Source organism: Micromesistius poutassou, assembly GCF_964030765.1.
Source record: "Micromesistius poutassou genome assembly, chromosome: 11".
In the NCBI taxonomy this organism is placed as follows: domain Eukaryota; kingdom Metazoa; phylum Chordata; class Actinopteri; order Gadiformes; family Gadidae; genus Micromesistius; species Micromesistius poutassou.
In genome coordinates, this window is record NC_140281.1 from 1,895,487 (window position 1) to 1,912,986 (window position 17,500).

The window sequence follows — 17,500 nt, forward strand, 5'->3', positions numbered from 1 at the left end:
AAGCAGGCAATTTATCTCGGCAGTGTAAACGCGCAGACCGTTACGCGAAAAAGGCATGCATAAGACAGCATATTTGGCAGTGTGAAAACACCTAGTGTTTTGGTGCTTCAACTGAAAGTGTGCCTGTCCTTTTAAAACTCAACCCAGAAGCTGAATGAATGCGTGGGTTCCTCCTTGGTGGGGGTGGGCGTACCTGCAGCATTCTGTAGAAGCTAGTCTCCATGTCCTTCACCTGGCCCCGGAGCTTACTCATCAGGTCTAGAGTCTTCAGCACCGCCTCCGCAAACACCTGTCTGAAAACACCACACACACACACACAGCTGGTTTAACACCACACACACACACACCTGGTTTAACACCACACACACACACTTGGTCTAACATCACACACACACACACACACATACACCTGGTTTAACACCACACACACACACACACACCTGGTTAAACACCCCACACCACATTTATATCTGGTTCCACATCAAACACACACCTGACAAATCGTATTTAAAAAAATCAAAACCTTGCTTGAGCTACTCACACGTGGTCACCGTCGGAACCATGGGGCTGGCTGGTGAGGGGGCTGTTGTCCTGACAACAGGCCAGGAGGGTCTCCACCTGCAGCAGACAGAGCTGCGCGCCCACCTGACGAGAGACCAGCGCCCTGGTCTGCTCCTCGCCACACAGCAGTGGAGGCTTAGTTAAGGCTTCGATCACACACCCTTTTTCCAACCTCATTCCATAAGGTTCCGTAAACCGCAAGGTTGCTGGTTCAATCCCCGGCTCCTCTAGCTGAGTGTCGTGGTGTCCCTGAGCGAGACGCCCTCACCCTAATTGCTCCTGGTGTGTGAATGTGTGCATGAATGGGTGAATGTCAGTCAACACTGTAAAAGCGCTTTGGATAAAAGCGCTGTATAAATGAGGACCATTTCAGTGTGGGGGGGGGGGGGGGGGCACAATTACGGGCTGGCGGAGTTAAATTTTTTAAATCGCATTAAAATTAAAATAAATAAGAAAAGCGGAATCTTTTGTTCGCCCATTGTTCAATCTGTGGCGGTGCGCTACACATTGGCCTATGTATGGGAAACACTCTTTTTACCACATTTACCATTATGCAGTGTCGACCTACAAGGTACGGGGACTTCCTGTTTGTAACCGCGTCCGGTTTGTAACCGCCAGCCGAGTCCAAACCACCAGATAGCCATCAGTGTTTGTTCACTCCATCAGAACTTCAATACAATGAAGGGTGTGGTAAACACGCTGCACGAGAGACGGAGTGAGACCGAGAGAGGCAGAGTGAGACGGTGAAACTGAGTGAGGTGGAGGGGACAGAGTGGGATGGACTGAGACAGAGTGAGACAAGGGGGGGCGAGATGTAGTGAGATGTAGTGAGACAGAGTGAGATGTAGTGAGACAGAGTGCGATGTAGTGAGACAGAGTGAGACAGAACGAGATGTAGTGAGACAGAGTGCGACGTAGTGAGACAGAGTGAGACAGAACGAGATGTAGTGAGACAGAGTGAACACGGAGAGAGACACAGTGAGACAGACTGAGACAGGGGGAGAGATGGAGTGAGACAGAGTGAGACAAGGGGGGCCGAGATGTAGTGAGATGTAGTGAGACAGAGTGAGATGTAGTGAGACAGCGTGAGGTAGAATGAGATGTAGTGAGACAGAGTGAACACGGAGAGAGACACAGTGAGACAGACTGAGACAGGGGGGGAGAGACGGAGTGAGACAGAGCGAGACTGGGTTGAGACAGAGTGAGACGGAGGGGCCGGCTGAGGGGGTGGAGGATATGGATGAGCAGGTGGGTGACGCGGGCGCTGCGGACGCAGTGCCTCCTGAGCTGGGCGTCGCCCTGCGCCGAGCGGAGCCCCTTCAGCAGCTCCAGCAGCACAGGCAGCAGCATCTCCACGAAGCTCAGCACGCACGGCGACACACTGTCGCCCGCCAGCGCCTCCTACACACACGCATGCACAAACCACACAGATGCGCACGGAAACACACACACACACACAAACCACCCATGATAAACATTGATCTGGATAACATAACACATCTCTCTCTCTCTCTCTCTCTCTCTCTCTCTCTCTCTCTCTCTCTCTCTCTCTCTCTCTCTCTCTCTCTCTCTCTCTCTCTCTCTCTCTCTCTCTCTCTCTCTCTCTCTCTCTCTCTCTCTCTCTCTCTCTCTCTCTCTCTCTCTCTCTCCATACATATATATATATATATTTCACAATTATTATTTTTGACTTTGACTTGACTTTAAGAAAGATGAAACAGAACAGATGCAAAGTCACTGGAGTCACAGATGCAAAGTCACAAGTACTTTGAACATAAAAAGAGAAGTCCTTTATACCAGAAAAGTGCCTGAAAACAATAAAGCAAGAGCAACCCCTGGCTCTCAGTAGTTTGATTCTTCTCCCACCAATGAATGTTTTGTGCTGATGAAAGTATAGCTAGAAAATATCCAAACGGGTCAAAGTAAAAAAAAACGGTCTGAGAACCACCGCACTGGTTTGCCCCAGCGAGGCCACGTACCTCCAGGAGCTCGTTGAGCAGCTGCAGGGCCTTCATGGAGCACGACTCGGCCGCCTCCAGCGGGCCGCTCAGCCACCTCACCAGGCTCAGCCCGGGCTGCTCCGGCTTGGAGCCCGCGTCGCGCCCTGCCCCCGGGCGACGCCCGAGGCCGGCCCTGAGCCGGGGCACCGCGGGCTGGAAGACCACATCGCAGAGCAGCGCCCGCAGCCCAGAGACGCTGCACACTGCCAGCAGCAGCTCCAAGACCTACAGAGAGACACACACGCGCGTGCGCAGTAGTGTCATGTATTTTTTCATGCATTAGCCACTGCGGCTGGTGGATTTTTATTTTTACATTTGTATGCAGAAGTAAACCGATACTGGGTTTGATCAAATGTAAGCCAGCCACCACTTTGAGCACCCACCACTGCGAAGTTTGAGGTGCTGAGGTGCAATGGTAATGCATGGGACATTTTTATATCCTGTTTGTCACACACACACACACACACACACACACACACACACACACACACACACACACACACACACACACACACACACACACACACACACACACACACACACACACCTACCTTGGCTGCAGAGTCGGGCTCTTTTCCATGGAGAAGCCCCATCACCTGAGACACGCAGGCTGAGAAATGCTCATACCTGCACATTAGAGCAAACAACCAATCATTATTGTGTTCCGTATGATGTAGATATGGAATACTATCCAGACATATGCTCCTTGGATAACCTCCCGGTCATTATCTCTAATCACACCACTACTACTTTACTTAATACATATGCGTAGTAACCCTCTCCTTTACCTTAATTTCAAATCGTGGCTTCACTTTGAAGAGAGGCTTACTTTACTTACTTTAGTTTGTTGTTACGATATTCACATAGGAGATAAAGCATTGTACTTGGTAAAACAGGGTGCCAAAGGAAATAAGGCTTCCCTTTTTTTTTTTATCAAGAAAGGAGGGTGTGGATAAGCAGTCTAAAGAGACACACTCTTCTTTATACCAGTTATACACCGTTCCTATAGCAACTGAAATATTAAGAAAAACACAATGGTAAGTATGTGTGAGTGACGTGGGCGTACCTGGTAAGGTAATCTGCAATCTTGGGGCTCTTTAAAAGGTCAACCAAGAGGTCAACAGAGTACTTCCGGGTCAGAGTGCCGTCACCATTGACGATGATGTTAAAGACGAGCTGGAATGTCTGGTGGATGTTTTTGGCATCAAACAGCTGAAAGATGAGAAGAGGAGACCAATGTTAATTAGCATAATGCTAAATGGCACACAGTGAACAACAAAAATGCAGTAAAGTGCTGGGATTATCTTCAACAAAGTTAAGTTAAAAAATGTAATTTCTTCTTTAAAAAGTCAGAAGTGTAGGGCTGTGATTGGATAATGAAGAATTTGATTGACAATATGCAGGAGAGCTAGTAATTGCAAGATTCCCAAAACATGTTATCAATATTATCAGTGGTTGACTGCACTGCACCTCATCACACCTGCTCTCATGTATTTTGTAACTTGCTGTAAGTTTCTGTAAATCAGTTTATTGTTTTGACAAAGTGACCCATGCGTGTCTAAATAAGAAGAAATGAGAAATCTGATACAGCAAATACTGGTTGGTTTGGCTTAACACCCATCGCATCTAACACAGGGCCAGGACCAGATGAAACAGGGCCCTACCTTCTCGCCCACTTTGTCATTGAGCGTGAGGCCGGCCAGTATGGACAGGGTGAACACCACCACCGTCAGACTGTTGTGAGCCAGGAAGTTCACCAGCGTGCGGTAGAACGCCTTCACGTTGTCCTGCAAGGAAGAACGTGCCACCATCATACATTACGACACAAACACACACACTCTCGCATTCAGGACTACATGTTGTGAACATTTTTCTAACCCTACCCGCGCACTCATGGAACGCAAAAATGTAGTGTGGTCAAGGTCTTACCAGAGACTTGATGTGGCCCTGAATAGATTGGTTGTATCGACACAGGTTAGCCATGAGGCCCAAGCACGGCATTGTGATGTCGTCATTATGAGACTGGCTGTTGGGATGAGGAGGGGGGGGCACGGGGGAGAGAGAAAGAGGGCAAGAGGGAGCACCATCTTTAATTTCTGTACATCAAAGATGAGCTTTTTTTTCTTGATTCATTAACGATTCTAACATGATTTTAATAAAAAATATCTTTGAGTGTAACTTACATGTTGGTCATGAGAAAGGCTATGAGCTCGTGGATGTAGTTTGTAGAGTGGAAAACTCGCGTGTTGTACGTAAGCTTCTGCAGAACCTGTAAACACTGAAAAACCCCATGATACTTTATTATATACCACAAGCACTATGAACTTATACACATGGACAACACATACATCAAACACAATAAGTCCTTTATAACTGAAGGCAACGCATACATGTGCTTGACGTATCGACCTACCTGTAATACGAGTGGCTTGCCAGGAGTTGCGCTGTGCTGATGGATGACAGAGGCCAGTGTGCTGGTCAGGTTGTAGCTACTGTGGAGCATCTCGCGGCTGTCCTCGTCATGGGCTTAAACAGAGCGGCAGGTTGAAATCAACACATGTTCAGGGTTTGAACCCCAATTCCACCTATTCTACCTCCTTGAGAAAGATGCCTCACCTATCTCTATTGTTTAAATGATGTATGTCCCATTTTGGATAACAGCATTGGCTAAATAACTCAATGGTAATAGAGACAGTGGGAGGAAGGATGCGGCACTAACCTAATTTTGCCAGCAGAGCGACGATGGTGCCTATGAGGACAGGACTGCTGTTGGGGTTTCCTGCGACCTCCACCAGACCACTGACACACTCACTGGGCAGCATCTTGCCAGACAACAGCAGCTGGTCGCATTTTAGGCCGGACAGCTCCTGAAAACACACAGGGAGACAGAGGGAGACGGGAGCGGATTACACTCTGAAAGGTGCAGTTATAGGACACATGGAGACAAACTAAAGAAGTGGCGCAGCATTCACCTCTACTTGTTTCTGTAGCTTGGCAGTGGTCTGGGTGGACATGCAGTCCCTGTACTGCTGGATGGCCAGGAGCAGCGACTTCAAGCACATAGTCATGTCCATCCTGGAGGCAAAACTCATCAAATCAAAATAGTACTTACATTCACTGACTGGCATTCAAAACAGAGAACAGAAAATAAATTAGCATAAAGTATTTGTCATGGGGCACTTATAGGTTTTGTCCTTTATACACCTATATCTAACGTGAAGCTACAATACTGTTACTGCTAACAGAAGTGCTAGTTGACGTAATTCACCCTGTTTACCAGTTGGATGATGTCTAGTTTCATAATATTACCTGTGTCAATGTTTAGTAAAACGTAACGATTCAATATAGCAGTCTTGTAATAGTCTGTCAACGCTATAGCGGGTTGTTTATCTTGGTATACATTTTGCCAGAGACACAACAGCAGCAGTGACTTCCTCCCGCTTTCAACTTCAAACAGAAGTGGACGGGTCCATGTACCCAGCAGGGGAGGTATAACATACATCAATTGGCATAACGTAGTCAATTTGGTATATGTTGCCTCTAAAAGTGCAAAGTCAACAATAAAAAAATAATTCAAATACATAAATTGAGTTACATTAGTTATACTTATTTACTCACATACTTACAGAAAATTAAATATGCTCTCCCCCCCCCTCCCATAAGCACCATCGTAGTAGGACACGTGACCGTGACGTAATCAGGCATCGCAAAAGACAACCAGGAGAGGGCAGCAGTGATAGTTTTAGGAACACTTCTATTCTAATCTATTGTACAGCATACATTTGCGGATCTACACATGTATATTTTGTATTGTTTATGATTTTATTCATTTCAAATCATTCGATTTTTATATATTTTTGGATCCAAGAAATTATGTTTCGTTCATGTCCCATTGCACTGCTCGTCTTTGTACAGACAGATACACAACTAATCTATGCATAAGCAGCCTATGCTTCTAGCTTCTAGCCTATGCAATCGTCCAATACAAAACAAACAATCTATGATGATATAATATTACACATTAGATAATTCACTGTTGATTCCCTGTTAGTAATTCAGAAAGGCAAGTTCAAATCTGTGAGATTTAAAGTGAAATACAAGGACAAAACTCCAAAACTCAAAAAGAGGAATATAAAATCAAATAAACCAACACAATTGTTGTACTTCTTGCTTTTAGTCTTGCAATACAATTCACCAAATGGGGTTTTCCAGATAAAATGCACTTTTACAGAATAGTCTAGAGTAGAATAGAATGCAATTTTATAGATTAGGTTATTTATACAAAACCATTCATAATAATTGGAATCATATCAGACAAATAACAAATAGAGAAGAATACAAAATGTTAAAAAAAATCAAAATATATTATTACTTATGTAATAAACAAACAACAAGGCATTAGGCATAAAGAGATGTATAGCGAAAAAATATCTATAATATATATAATATATAATATAATAATATAATATCAATGTTATGAAAACACAAAACCAAGTCATGACAAAGTTAATTTCTTGAAATAAAAGGAGCCACAAGCCACTGATGCAGCTTGGGAAAACAACTATTTACTTTATCCTGAAACTCTAAAATGAAGAACTTTTAGCTTTTGCAGTTTGCAGCATTTATGCCCTGTGTCGCCAGTTCCTTCAGGGCAAGACGGTGACGTACGTGGCATAGGAATCTGTTTTCAAAACAAAGAGATCCACACAAAGGGAATGTCAAATTAGTATTATTTAAAACGGATAAAACAAGTGGGCTAATTATAGGGAAACATATTAAAGATGCGCTATGTGGCAAAATATTTCCCTGCAGCTATTACTTTTACTTACAATTATTTGAAATCAAGTATGACACTAAAAACACTAATAACAAAACAACCTTCATAATAACAAAACAATAACAATATAATGAACCAATGTACGGAGGGGTTATTCTGTTAGTACGCGCAAACCATTTGAACCAAAGTGATGGCTGCAGTGAAATAGCAGCACAGGTTTTCAGTATCTTAAAGTATATAAAACCATTATTACATGTGCTGCAACCAAGATACATACTTTCATAGTCATTTTCCTTGGCCGACTCTAGGTCTTTGAGCGGTTTGGGCTTGATGCAAGGGGGCATCACTTTGATGGTGCTGAAGCGCAGTTCAGTGGCTAAGCCCTGGTCCCTCTTCCTATAGTGGACAATCAGTTCCTGCAGGTTGTTAAAGTACACCTTCGGCACACCTTCGGCTGCCTACAAAAGGGGACAGACCCATCAGGCTTTAAAGCAGGGTAGTGTATGGATGGCATCTATTATATTATATTATTATATGTGTGTGTGTGTGTGTGTGTGTGTGTGTGTGTGTGTGTGTGTGTGTGTGTGTGTGTGTGTGTGTGTGTGTGTCTATGGGTGTGCACGTGTGCGTGGGTGTGGGTGTGTGTGTGTGTGTGTGCATGCGCATGTGTGCGTGTGTGTGTGTGTGTGTGTGTGTGTGTGTGTGTGTGTGTGTGTGTGTGTGTGTGTGTGTGTGTGTGTGTATGCGCATGTGTGCGTGTGTGTGTGTGTGTGTGTGTGTGTGTGTGTGTGTGTGTGTGTGTGTGTGTGTGTGTGCATGACCCTACTATTAGAGAGTAGCGTTGGGCAGAAATCAGCACTCTGTAGGTGTACACAATGTTCTCCTTACTGCAGATCAAACACACAATGGATCATTGTAGAAGGCAATTTAATCAAGAATTAAATCCAACACAGAATTTATTCAAGATACATATATTAAAATACATATATTATACATATACATATATACATATAATATACATATATTAAAATATCAGCATTATTAACAATTGCCATCCCAATGAAACACAAGACACAATTATTCCATATCAGCATATGATTATTATAATAACACAAATATGATATAATGCAGCACTGCATAGCGACGGGGACATGGATAAGCCTCACAGGCGGGTACTCACTAGACACACAGGCACAGCCCCCCCTTCACCGTCTCGCTGTCCCGGAGCAGGAAGGCTCCCTCCTTGGCCACCTTCCCCAGGAGCTCCTCACACTCTTTCTTAGTGGCCCCTCCGTGGTAGCACTGGGGCCACACCACAGCCATGGTCTATGTCTCTCTCTCACACACACACACACACACACACACACACACACACACACACACACACACACACACTCTCTCTCTCTACAAACCCTCTCTTTATGGTCGGTGAGTGAGGTGGTTCTGCTATAGCGGACTGCTTAGACCGTACATTGTGCGGCGGTAGTCTCGAACAACGGTCTTAGAGCCAATGGCACAGCTGATGTGAAACTCTTTGGACCCTTCTTCTTTTTCTTACAGGAAGTTGATTAATGAGATGGCTGAATCTGAGTGCTGTGAACATACAGAACAGGAAATGTTGGTTTGTGACTTTGTGCCTTGTATGGCTTTGTCACCCTGTATGTATGTCCGCATGGAGCTTTGATGTTTGTGTATCTGCTTCCACACAAATGTTTTTACCCAATCAACATCTGCCGGTAATATCAACGTCCCAGTGAATGTAGATCTCATCACTCTAATCTAATCTAAGTGATTAGTAGAGTTTCCTTGTGGCTATGAATCATTAGTAGACATCATCACAGTCGGTTTGGATATACAAGATGTCTGAGACCTATTAAAATAAATATATATGCAGTATATATCCTAAATGCATCATGAAATATCTACAGCTATAGCCCAAATGCATATCAGGGGGCCCCAATTTAATTTCTGACCTCGAGCTTGGGTACCACTAATTTAATTTTTAAGACATCTAAATTATGAGAGCACACGACAAGTTATGTCAGTTATGTAAAATAAATAAATAAAAATACCAAAATATGTTTTCATTGATACCTGGTTGATACTAACAAAAGACTACAGGTGCGCACTGAACTGAGCAGGGTCGTTGCTAAGCAACGTGACGCGGAGGTCTGCAAGCGGAGGGTCAAACGGTGATCCTTCTGATCCGATCTTATTATAGGTCTACTACATCTATGTTTTTGACACGGGCTTACAATGCCGTAATAAGGAAAGTCAAAAAAACAACCCAATTGAACAAAACAATCTTTGGTCAAGCAAGAGACCGTACTAAGGGCGATGGCCATCCGGAACAAGGTCGGAGTGGTCGACGATGACGGTTCGAGGCAGAAAGCTGGTAAGATGTTCCGATATACAGTCTGAGCGTTTCCTCGCGAGCGCATTTTGAGTGGTGCATATACACACAGACGCCCCGCTGGCCTTTGAAGCGTAGCCTACGTCAACTTCGCCACCATATTGGAGAGGGCAAGACCGGGCTGTTAAATACTGGAAACAAAAACTAAACGGGGAGCTGCGGTGTTTCTGGTTAAAAAGAACAACACGTTTACATTTTCAACCGAATTTTTATTCAAAGGTTTTTTTATCATGTGGAGGTAAAAAAAAAAAAAACATAAATAAAGGTAGGCTATAGGCCTACATCTATTATGTTTGTTTTATATAACACATAGTTATGATTTAATATTAATATAAAAACGACTACTTGCTTTGCATTGCTATTTAAGTTGCCGAAGAATTTGTGCCGCTCCCTCATTCACTGCCATTCATTTAGAGGCTGAACAGAGGCTGAAAAACGCACCAAAGCAATGCGTCCATCATTTGAGTATGTTGGTTGTTAAAGTATTGAAACATACTCGAGTTTTAGTGAAGAACGACTATAAAAGAAGTCAACAAGTAAAAAAAAGTGTGTCCCTAAAGTTGACAAAATATCCCCTTGTATGAGAAAACGTTTTCACTCAGACAGGCACTGCAGAAAGGGCTGCATGCAAAATGTAACGTTACGATCGTTGTCCATTGAAATGCATTGGAGTAAAAAGCAAATACTTTCTTCATGTAGGCCTAGCATATGAATGTAGCCGAGTAGAAAGTTATTTTGTTTTTATTAATACTCGCTTAAAGTACAAAGTTAGTGCCCAAAATATATTTAAATACAGTTACAAAGTACAAGAACTCGCGTACAATACACAACTGCATACATCGATGTTGCAGCTTCATACACTAACGTAACGGTGTGTTGATTGCTTCCCATCCACCCTGCCCCAGCCCTAAGCCGTGATGTCTCAGACGTGTTCGCCACGATGCTGACGACTTTCTCGGTCTTCTTCATCCTCGCTACCTTCCCCTTCACCGCTTGGATTTGCATCAAGGTACATACACTACATACATGCTATTTATTAATTAATTAATTTTTGTATTTACCTCTGGATCTTTTTTATTTTAATTATGTGCAATATTGCTCACTTTCTATTGACTTTTATTGACTTATTTTGTTCACTTTTACTGATTGTCCATTTTGTTTGTCAACTGTACTGTCTGTTGCTACTGGATACCTGAATTTCCCCAAGGGGATGAATAAAGTATCTACTTACTTACTTACTTATTTACTTACTTACACATGCATGCAATCAAAAGTGTTGTCTCATCAATTGTATATGTCTATCTATGTCTATGATACAAAAAGAGCGCATTTGGTCTAATACAATCTGTGGTCCAACAAACCTTTGCAGGTAGTGCAGGAGTATGAGAGGGCGGTGATCTTTCGACTGGGACGGGTCGTTAAAGGACAGGCCAAAGGACCGGGTATATATATATTTTTTTTAATATTATATATATTTTTATATTATATATTTTTTATTTTTGCCCTTGGTAGCAATATTACAACAGCACTTTAAGATATCCCCCACAATTCTTTATTTATTTTTTTTTACCATATTTACATAGTCAATGGGTGCTATTCTTTGTCCTCGCAATTCTATTGGTTGGTAAATGTGTTGATAGGTCCGGGGAACTCACTCAACCTGGGGGGCCCCTCCAACCAACGTTCATCAGCATTATATTATATTAATACTGACCAAAACAGTATTCATCCAGTGTTCCAGTGTTCATCCATGCATAAAGCATTTATTTTGCAAATGCTGTTTTACATGCCATGGCTAGTGCAAATGCTATGTACTCAAATCAAAAGACATTGAATATTGCACTCCACTGAAAAAGAGTCAGTGTTTACATTGGATAGCACTATATTAATACAAATGTAGAACAATAAAACAAAAAAAATAGAAAAACATAGACGAAAACATAGTATGAAATGCACACCTAACAGAGGTGTGAAGTGACTTGGTATTAATTATCTCAAATTAGTTACAGCAATTGAGTACTTGTGAATAGTTTTATTAGGTAATTAAACCCACATTAAAATTCCAGTGCTCATCAAAACCCTTAAAGGTGCTACATACGATATTCTGAACATCAATATAACAGCAAATAAATTACAAATGCTGATTACTGGCCTTTGCTAGGGCAAATGCTTGACCTAGCTCAGGGGTGCCCACACTTTTTCGGCCTGCAAGCTACTTTCAAAATGACCAGGTCAAAATGATCTACCTAGATTAAAATATACTAAACATATATTTATTTATATATACTGAGTACATACACTGATGACTTGCACTGAATGGAGTCAGCCAGGGTTTCATAGTCCGGAGAGTAGCTGCTGGAAGCTAGTCTCAAGCAGGCTTCCAAATGACCATCAGTGATGGTGGAACGCTATTTGGACTTACTAATTATCATGTGGGAAAAGGCTGACTGGCATAAATAAGTAGAGCCAATAATGCAGTCGAGGAGTTGGCACATTTCCTCATGTTTGGATACTTTTCCTTTGTGAGCAAGTTCCCAAATTGTCCATGGGCCCTGGACTTCAGCTCAATATCAGCATGTGCTGTCAAAATCTCATCTTCCACTGCAGACAGGTGAAAGTGTTCAGGTGAAACAGTGCTGCCAATTTTTTTTTTTAGCTCATGAATGCAATGATTGGCTCGACTAAAGCAAAGTCTTGAACCGTTTGTCAAAGTCTGGCAGATCATTTTCGTCAAACAAGTGGTAAATGCCATAGGGATGATACTTATATACTTTAAAAAAATTAGTAATTTTTTTATTTTCTTGGGGGCCCCCTGGTGGCCCGGGGCCCCGAAGCAGTTGCCTGCCTTGCCTGTTCACAAGCTGCGCCTCTGGTTGTGATGAAGCTTGCCTCCACGCTTCCAGAAGGCCAGAACTACAAGATCTATGCAGACAACTACTCATTGGCGGAGCCAGACTTTTTTACAAGGGGTGGCAAGAGGGTGGCCAAGGCTTTTATAGGGGGGTCCATATTGAATTGTTGACCAGGGGGGGATGCAAAAGCGAACGCGATTGTCGACGGGGGGGGGGGGGGGGCGAACGCGATTGTCAACGGGGGGGGGGGGGGGGCCAACGCGGGAGGGGTGGCACCTGGGGTGGCCAATCGGGTTCCAGGGGTGGCCAGTGCCACCCCGGCCACCCCTCTGGCTCCGCCACTGCAACTACTTCCCCTGTGCCCCTTTGGTAGTGGAGCTCCTTCATCGGGGAGCTCATTACATGGGAACAGCCAGACAAGTACGCCTACCTATCTATTGTACCTGGGTCTTAACCACGAGCGGCCTGGGTGATCCTCCTGGGTTTGACATGTGAGGCGTTTCCTACAGGAGTGTTCTGGATCATTCCCTGGCTGGACGTCATCAGGAAGGTGGACATGAGAACGGTGTACTATGACATGCCTCCACAAGAGGTAAGTGTTGTCGCCATAAAATATGGTTCAACGTAGTTGATTACTGCTAGGCCGGAAAATAAGATTGGGAATCGACTAGAAATACTGAACTTGTCTTTAGGGCACCTAGCCTACTGAAGTCATTTCAGGGTCTCTACACTATCCTGCCCTCGTAACGAGGGCAGTAATGCACAGCATACTTCAAACTAAGTATATTTTATTTCAGCTGACAAAGGCCAAAGTTGCAGATGATCTCGCGTTGTACCGCGGTTTGGGTTTGATCACTGTGACATTTCCGTTTCAGTGGTGTCTCTGTGGAGACGGCAAATCATATCAAAACATCCCACCCGCCTTGTTTCATGTTCATGTTCGTTCATCGCCATTTTCCCCGTCTCCTGCCAGGTGTTGACGATGGACTGGGTGCCGCTGAGGGTGGACGCGGTGCTGTTCTACCGGGTGACGGAGCCGGCCCTGTGGGTGACGCGGGTGCTGGACGGCAGCCTGGCCACTCACACCCTGGCCCAGACCACCCTCAGGGCCGCCCTGGGGACACACACCCTCTCTGAAATCATGGCCCAGAGGAGGGGCATCGGCCGCACCATGGAGGTACATCCATGGAGGCACATCCACAGTCTGCCATCTCCAATCCATCTGCAAGTTGACTACTAGACGCTCCGTAGTTGTGTATGTGTATTTGTTGTTTGTATGTTGCTGTTTGTACAACAAGCTGCTCGCCACCTAGTGGGATTAATAAAGTTGTATTGTATTGTATTGTATTGTATTGTATTGTATCTCCGCTCATGATACAGACGGACATGTTGCGGGCTGTGGATGTCTGGTTTCTTGAACAGGAGGTGCTGAGCGTCCAGTCCAGGGCGTGGGGCGCTGTGGTGGAGCGGGTGGAGCTGAAGGCCTTGACCCTCCCCCAGGGCCTGCAGCGATGTATGGCTGTGGAGGCCACAGCTGCCCAGCAGGCCCGGGCCCAGGTTCATAACACACACACATACACAGAGATGTATTATTATGCGTTTTATACTATTTATTGTGTGAGTGTTTGTGTGAGCATTGTTTTAGAGGCTGCATAAGCACATTTCATTGTATGGTTCTACTGCACAAATGTATTCACACACACAGACATGAACTCATGTGCACACACCAGTGGCGGGCAGTCCATGATGTGTATACTGTGGGTTTGGGTCTCAATGTGAATCTAACCTGAATGAATGCCTTAATGCGGTATATCTCACGCATGCGCTCCAGGTCATCGCCCGCTTTGGTGAGAGAGGGGTATAGAAAGTACTGTATCTGGTTAAGCAGTAGGATGCATTTTCAACACCTCATGTCTAAAGTCACCGCACGCGACTGATTCACACCCACACATGTGTGGGTGTGACACACATACATGTGTGTGTGGGTGTGACACACATACATGTGTATGTGTGTGTATGTGTGCGTGTGTATATCTGTATTTGTGTGTGTGTGTGTGTGCGTGTGTGTGTGTGTGTTCTCCAGGTGATGGCGGCACAGGGCGAGGAGAGGGCCTCCCACAGCCTGCAGCTCGCAGCGAGGACCCTGACCCCCATGGGCCTCCAGCTCCGCTACCTCATCAGCCTGCCCTCCGTCGCCTCCAGCTCCTCCTCCACCACCGTGCTCTTGCCCTTGCCTCTGGCCACGCCCTTCACTCCACACGCCCTCCTTCCGACACCCCCACTGGTTCACTAGTGGGCCAGATGCAACCTGATTGGTCGAAACAGATGTGAAGCGTGATGAAGGTGAAACACCCGTTCACCAGGATCTGAGCTCGTCTGCCGTCAGACTTTTGATGTAAGCCTACGGTCGGATTTGATTTGTGAGTCTACTCCTTCACTTAGGGGGGTCCGTCGCACCAGTCTGACAAAAGGTCAAACATCGGCTAGTCTGAACGTAAAATTAAGAGTCACACAATGTCTTACAATGCATTGGCGTAGCACCAACCGATTCAGTTACAACACCATGCATACTGTAGCCTATGATTTTGGTGTTAGCTGAATGCAAAAAATATATTATTTTGTATATATGTTTTGACATTTTACTGATGTGAAGCTTCGATTCTACTGTTACATTTTAACCATTTACACAAATTATTGGATAAGTCCTCTGATATAAATATGTATTATATAATATGTATTAATAAATATGAATTTTGCCTCTACAAGTTATTTTTCTTAAGTTGTATGTAGTGTGCTTAACGTCACAAGACTGCACATCAGACTCTGTTTTGGGCCTGATATGTGCCTCAAATGTAGTGACATGGCATAACCATGGCTGCAGGAACAACATCGGTAAATGGTATTTACCTACCGGCCACAGCTTACCAGCAGGACAACAAGGTGAGATGTAGACTAGCCCACAGGTGAGGATGATAGTGGTTGGAATATGAGAAGATAGGAATACTAAGATGAATAGATATTCAGTCGGTTATTTAGTCATTATTTTAAAACCCTCGTGCGAGAGCTCAATACAACGCTCAGGCGATTCAGCCAATCATAGACTTGAGGCATGTAGGATAGGCGTGGCTTCTGAAGCTAAACCGCCCAGATTAGCTGGCTAGGACAGCGTGACCCCACCTGCCTTCTCTCCTGCCCGGCATGCCTTGCCAGCTCAGCACATGGGACACACATTCTGGGTTCCGAACCCCCATGTCTCCTGTAGGCCTCCTTGAGCAAGGCGCCACTTCCTGCTCACAAATGATGTCTCTAAAAATCCACTGCAAGTGAGTAATGATTGTAAGTGGATAATGACTAATAATGAATATAATAATGACTATAGAATAAAATAGTAAAGAAAAACACCTCAGACCAAAGGATATGATCAATCCCATTCAGACGTATCTGTTGTGAGTTAACCCTTATTCAGTTTGATCTCTAGATTAATATGCTTCCTAATATAAATAAATCAATGAAACTGTCCTGCTGTTAAACTGAACACACTGCCTTACCTCTCTGGGGGCTGGACATGGAACCAAGAATATCAACCCACACACCCAAAAGCATATTGGCCAATGGGACAAAGCTGGCTCAGAGATCACTGTGCTAAGATGAGAACAATGCCACCATGTGCATGGAAAGAGGAACAGACATGTGGAGTCAATGTCAGATGTTATAGCAATGTGAATTTATTTATTACTGTAATTTAAAGTATGACAAAGGAAATTACGTTTAAAACAAAAGTGTAGTTTTTTTTCAAATGGTATACAAGCAAAAGGACAACTAGTTGTAAAAATGAAGTATCTATGGGCAAAACAACAATATAGACTCCTGACAGGGTCAGAGGTTCAAATATGAATCAATAAGTCAACAAGCAGAAATTGAGGTCAAAAGTGTGAGGTATGTCTTTGGGGATGACCACACCAAGACATCTACCAATCACTGGGGCCCTGGGACACAATGCCAACAGCACACAAACATAATGCAACTATAAACATGAGGGTAACATAAGGCTACATGCTAACGATACAAAACCAAGTCATACCTGCCGTTATGCTGGCACACCAGACAGGAAATGAAAGAAGGCTTCTTTTGTGACCGGTGCTATATATACGTGAGTGTTAAGTGTTAACCGCACCCACACACCTTTCTTAAAGAGATACATCCCTATTTGTTACACCTATAAAAATACATAACTTTGCTTTTCTTTGGCAATTAACTCATATCGAAATACTTGAAATCAAAATTCTTTGTTAAAGACCCATGTAGGACTATTTCTCTTGAGCCTCTGTTTAAGGGACATGGGTAATGACAGTATAGCTGCAGGCATGAGTTTACTGCCTTCCGAGCGTTTGGCTGTTTCTACCCTGTTCTCAGGCCCTAAATGCCATGTATTTAACTCTCTATACTGTACCGTTTAATGCGGGCTCCTTCTGGGCATGGCCATCTGAAGAACTATTAATACCCTGCGTGTGGCGTGGGTCGCCAGAACCCGGTAACCTGCAATCATGTGTCCGCCCGCTCCGCCCAACCAGAAAACATCCTCCTTATACAGATGACTCTGTTACTCTTTGGTTTCGTTTTTATGAACTACTACTGTTTGAACTACGCTACTGTTTAATTAGCCTCTGTTTTTGACTTGCGCCCTTCATACATTGCAGAGGAAAGTCGAAAATGATTGTAATGACCTTGAGACACAGGTCTCAAGGTCTTGAGACGCTGGTCTTGACTTGACTGAAAAAATAAGTGCACCAATATTGATAGAGAGATATTGATAGCTGATGGATCAATATTGGCCAAAAATATGACGGTACAGTGACTGAATGCAACATTGACACCATATTCATCCCACAATTAAGGT

The 17,500-nt window shown here is 44.0% G+C and overlaps 3 protein-coding genes across 4 annotated transcripts in view; 1 reads left to right on the top strand and 2 right to left on the bottom strand.

Moving 5' to 3' along the window:
* The window catches only part of cip2a (cellular inhibitor of PP2A), a 12,908-nt gene extending 6,905 nt beyond the window's left edge, over positions 1-6,003 (bottom strand). For both annotated transcript variants that reach the window (XM_084475092.1, XM_084475091.1), the window contains exons 1-13: positions 5,871-6,003; positions 5,534-5,636; positions 5,281-5,428; positions 4,975-5,087; positions 4,745-4,839; positions 4,491-4,587; positions 4,226-4,348; positions 3,628-3,773; positions 3,113-3,188; positions 2,541-2,786; positions 1,800-1,962; positions 542-689; positions 194-293 (exon numbers count right to left, since the gene is read on the bottom strand). In XM_084475092.1, the coding sequence (XP_084331218.1) occupies positions 194-293; positions 542-689; positions 1,800-1,962; positions 2,541-2,786; positions 3,113-3,188; positions 3,628-3,773; positions 4,226-4,348; positions 4,491-4,587; positions 4,745-4,839; positions 4,975-5,087; positions 5,281-5,428; positions 5,534-5,635 (1,557 nt within the window). In that variant the 5' untranslated portion in view covers position 5,636; positions 5,871-6,003. The remainder of the gene's footprint in view (positions 1-193; positions 294-541; positions 690-1,799; positions 1,963-2,540; positions 2,787-3,112; positions 3,189-3,627; positions 3,774-4,225; positions 4,349-4,490; positions 4,588-4,744; positions 4,840-4,974; positions 5,088-5,280; positions 5,429-5,533; positions 5,637-5,870) is intronic.
* Positions 6,004-6,447: 444 nt separating this feature from the next.
* On the bottom strand, positions 6,448-8,826 carry LOC311355620 (SH2 domain-containing protein 1B). Its single transcript, XM_084475406.1, has 4 exons — positions 8,519-8,826; positions 8,165-8,225; positions 7,616-7,796; positions 6,448-7,242 (listed from the first exon to the last, which is right to left on the bottom strand). Exons 1-4 carry the CDS (start codon positions 8,659-8,661, stop codon positions 7,208-7,210), a joined length of 420 nt encoding a protein of 139 aa, XP_084331532.1. The 5' UTR covers positions 8,662-8,826; the 3' UTR covers positions 6,448-7,207.
* Positions 8,827-9,675: 849 nt separating this feature from the next.
* On the top strand, positions 9,676-14,896 carry LOC311355861 (stomatin-like; the record flags this gene model as incomplete). Its single annotated transcript, XM_084475677.1, has 7 exons — positions 9,676-9,733; positions 10,657-10,760; positions 11,121-11,193; positions 13,113-13,195; positions 13,577-13,780; positions 14,026-14,160; positions 14,687-14,896. The coding sequence occupies 7 exons, from the start codon at positions 9,676-9,678 to the stop codon at positions 14,894-14,896; spliced, it is 867 nt and encodes a 288-aa protein (XP_084331803.1).
* Between the last annotated feature and the right edge of the window lie 2,604 nt (positions 14,897-17,500).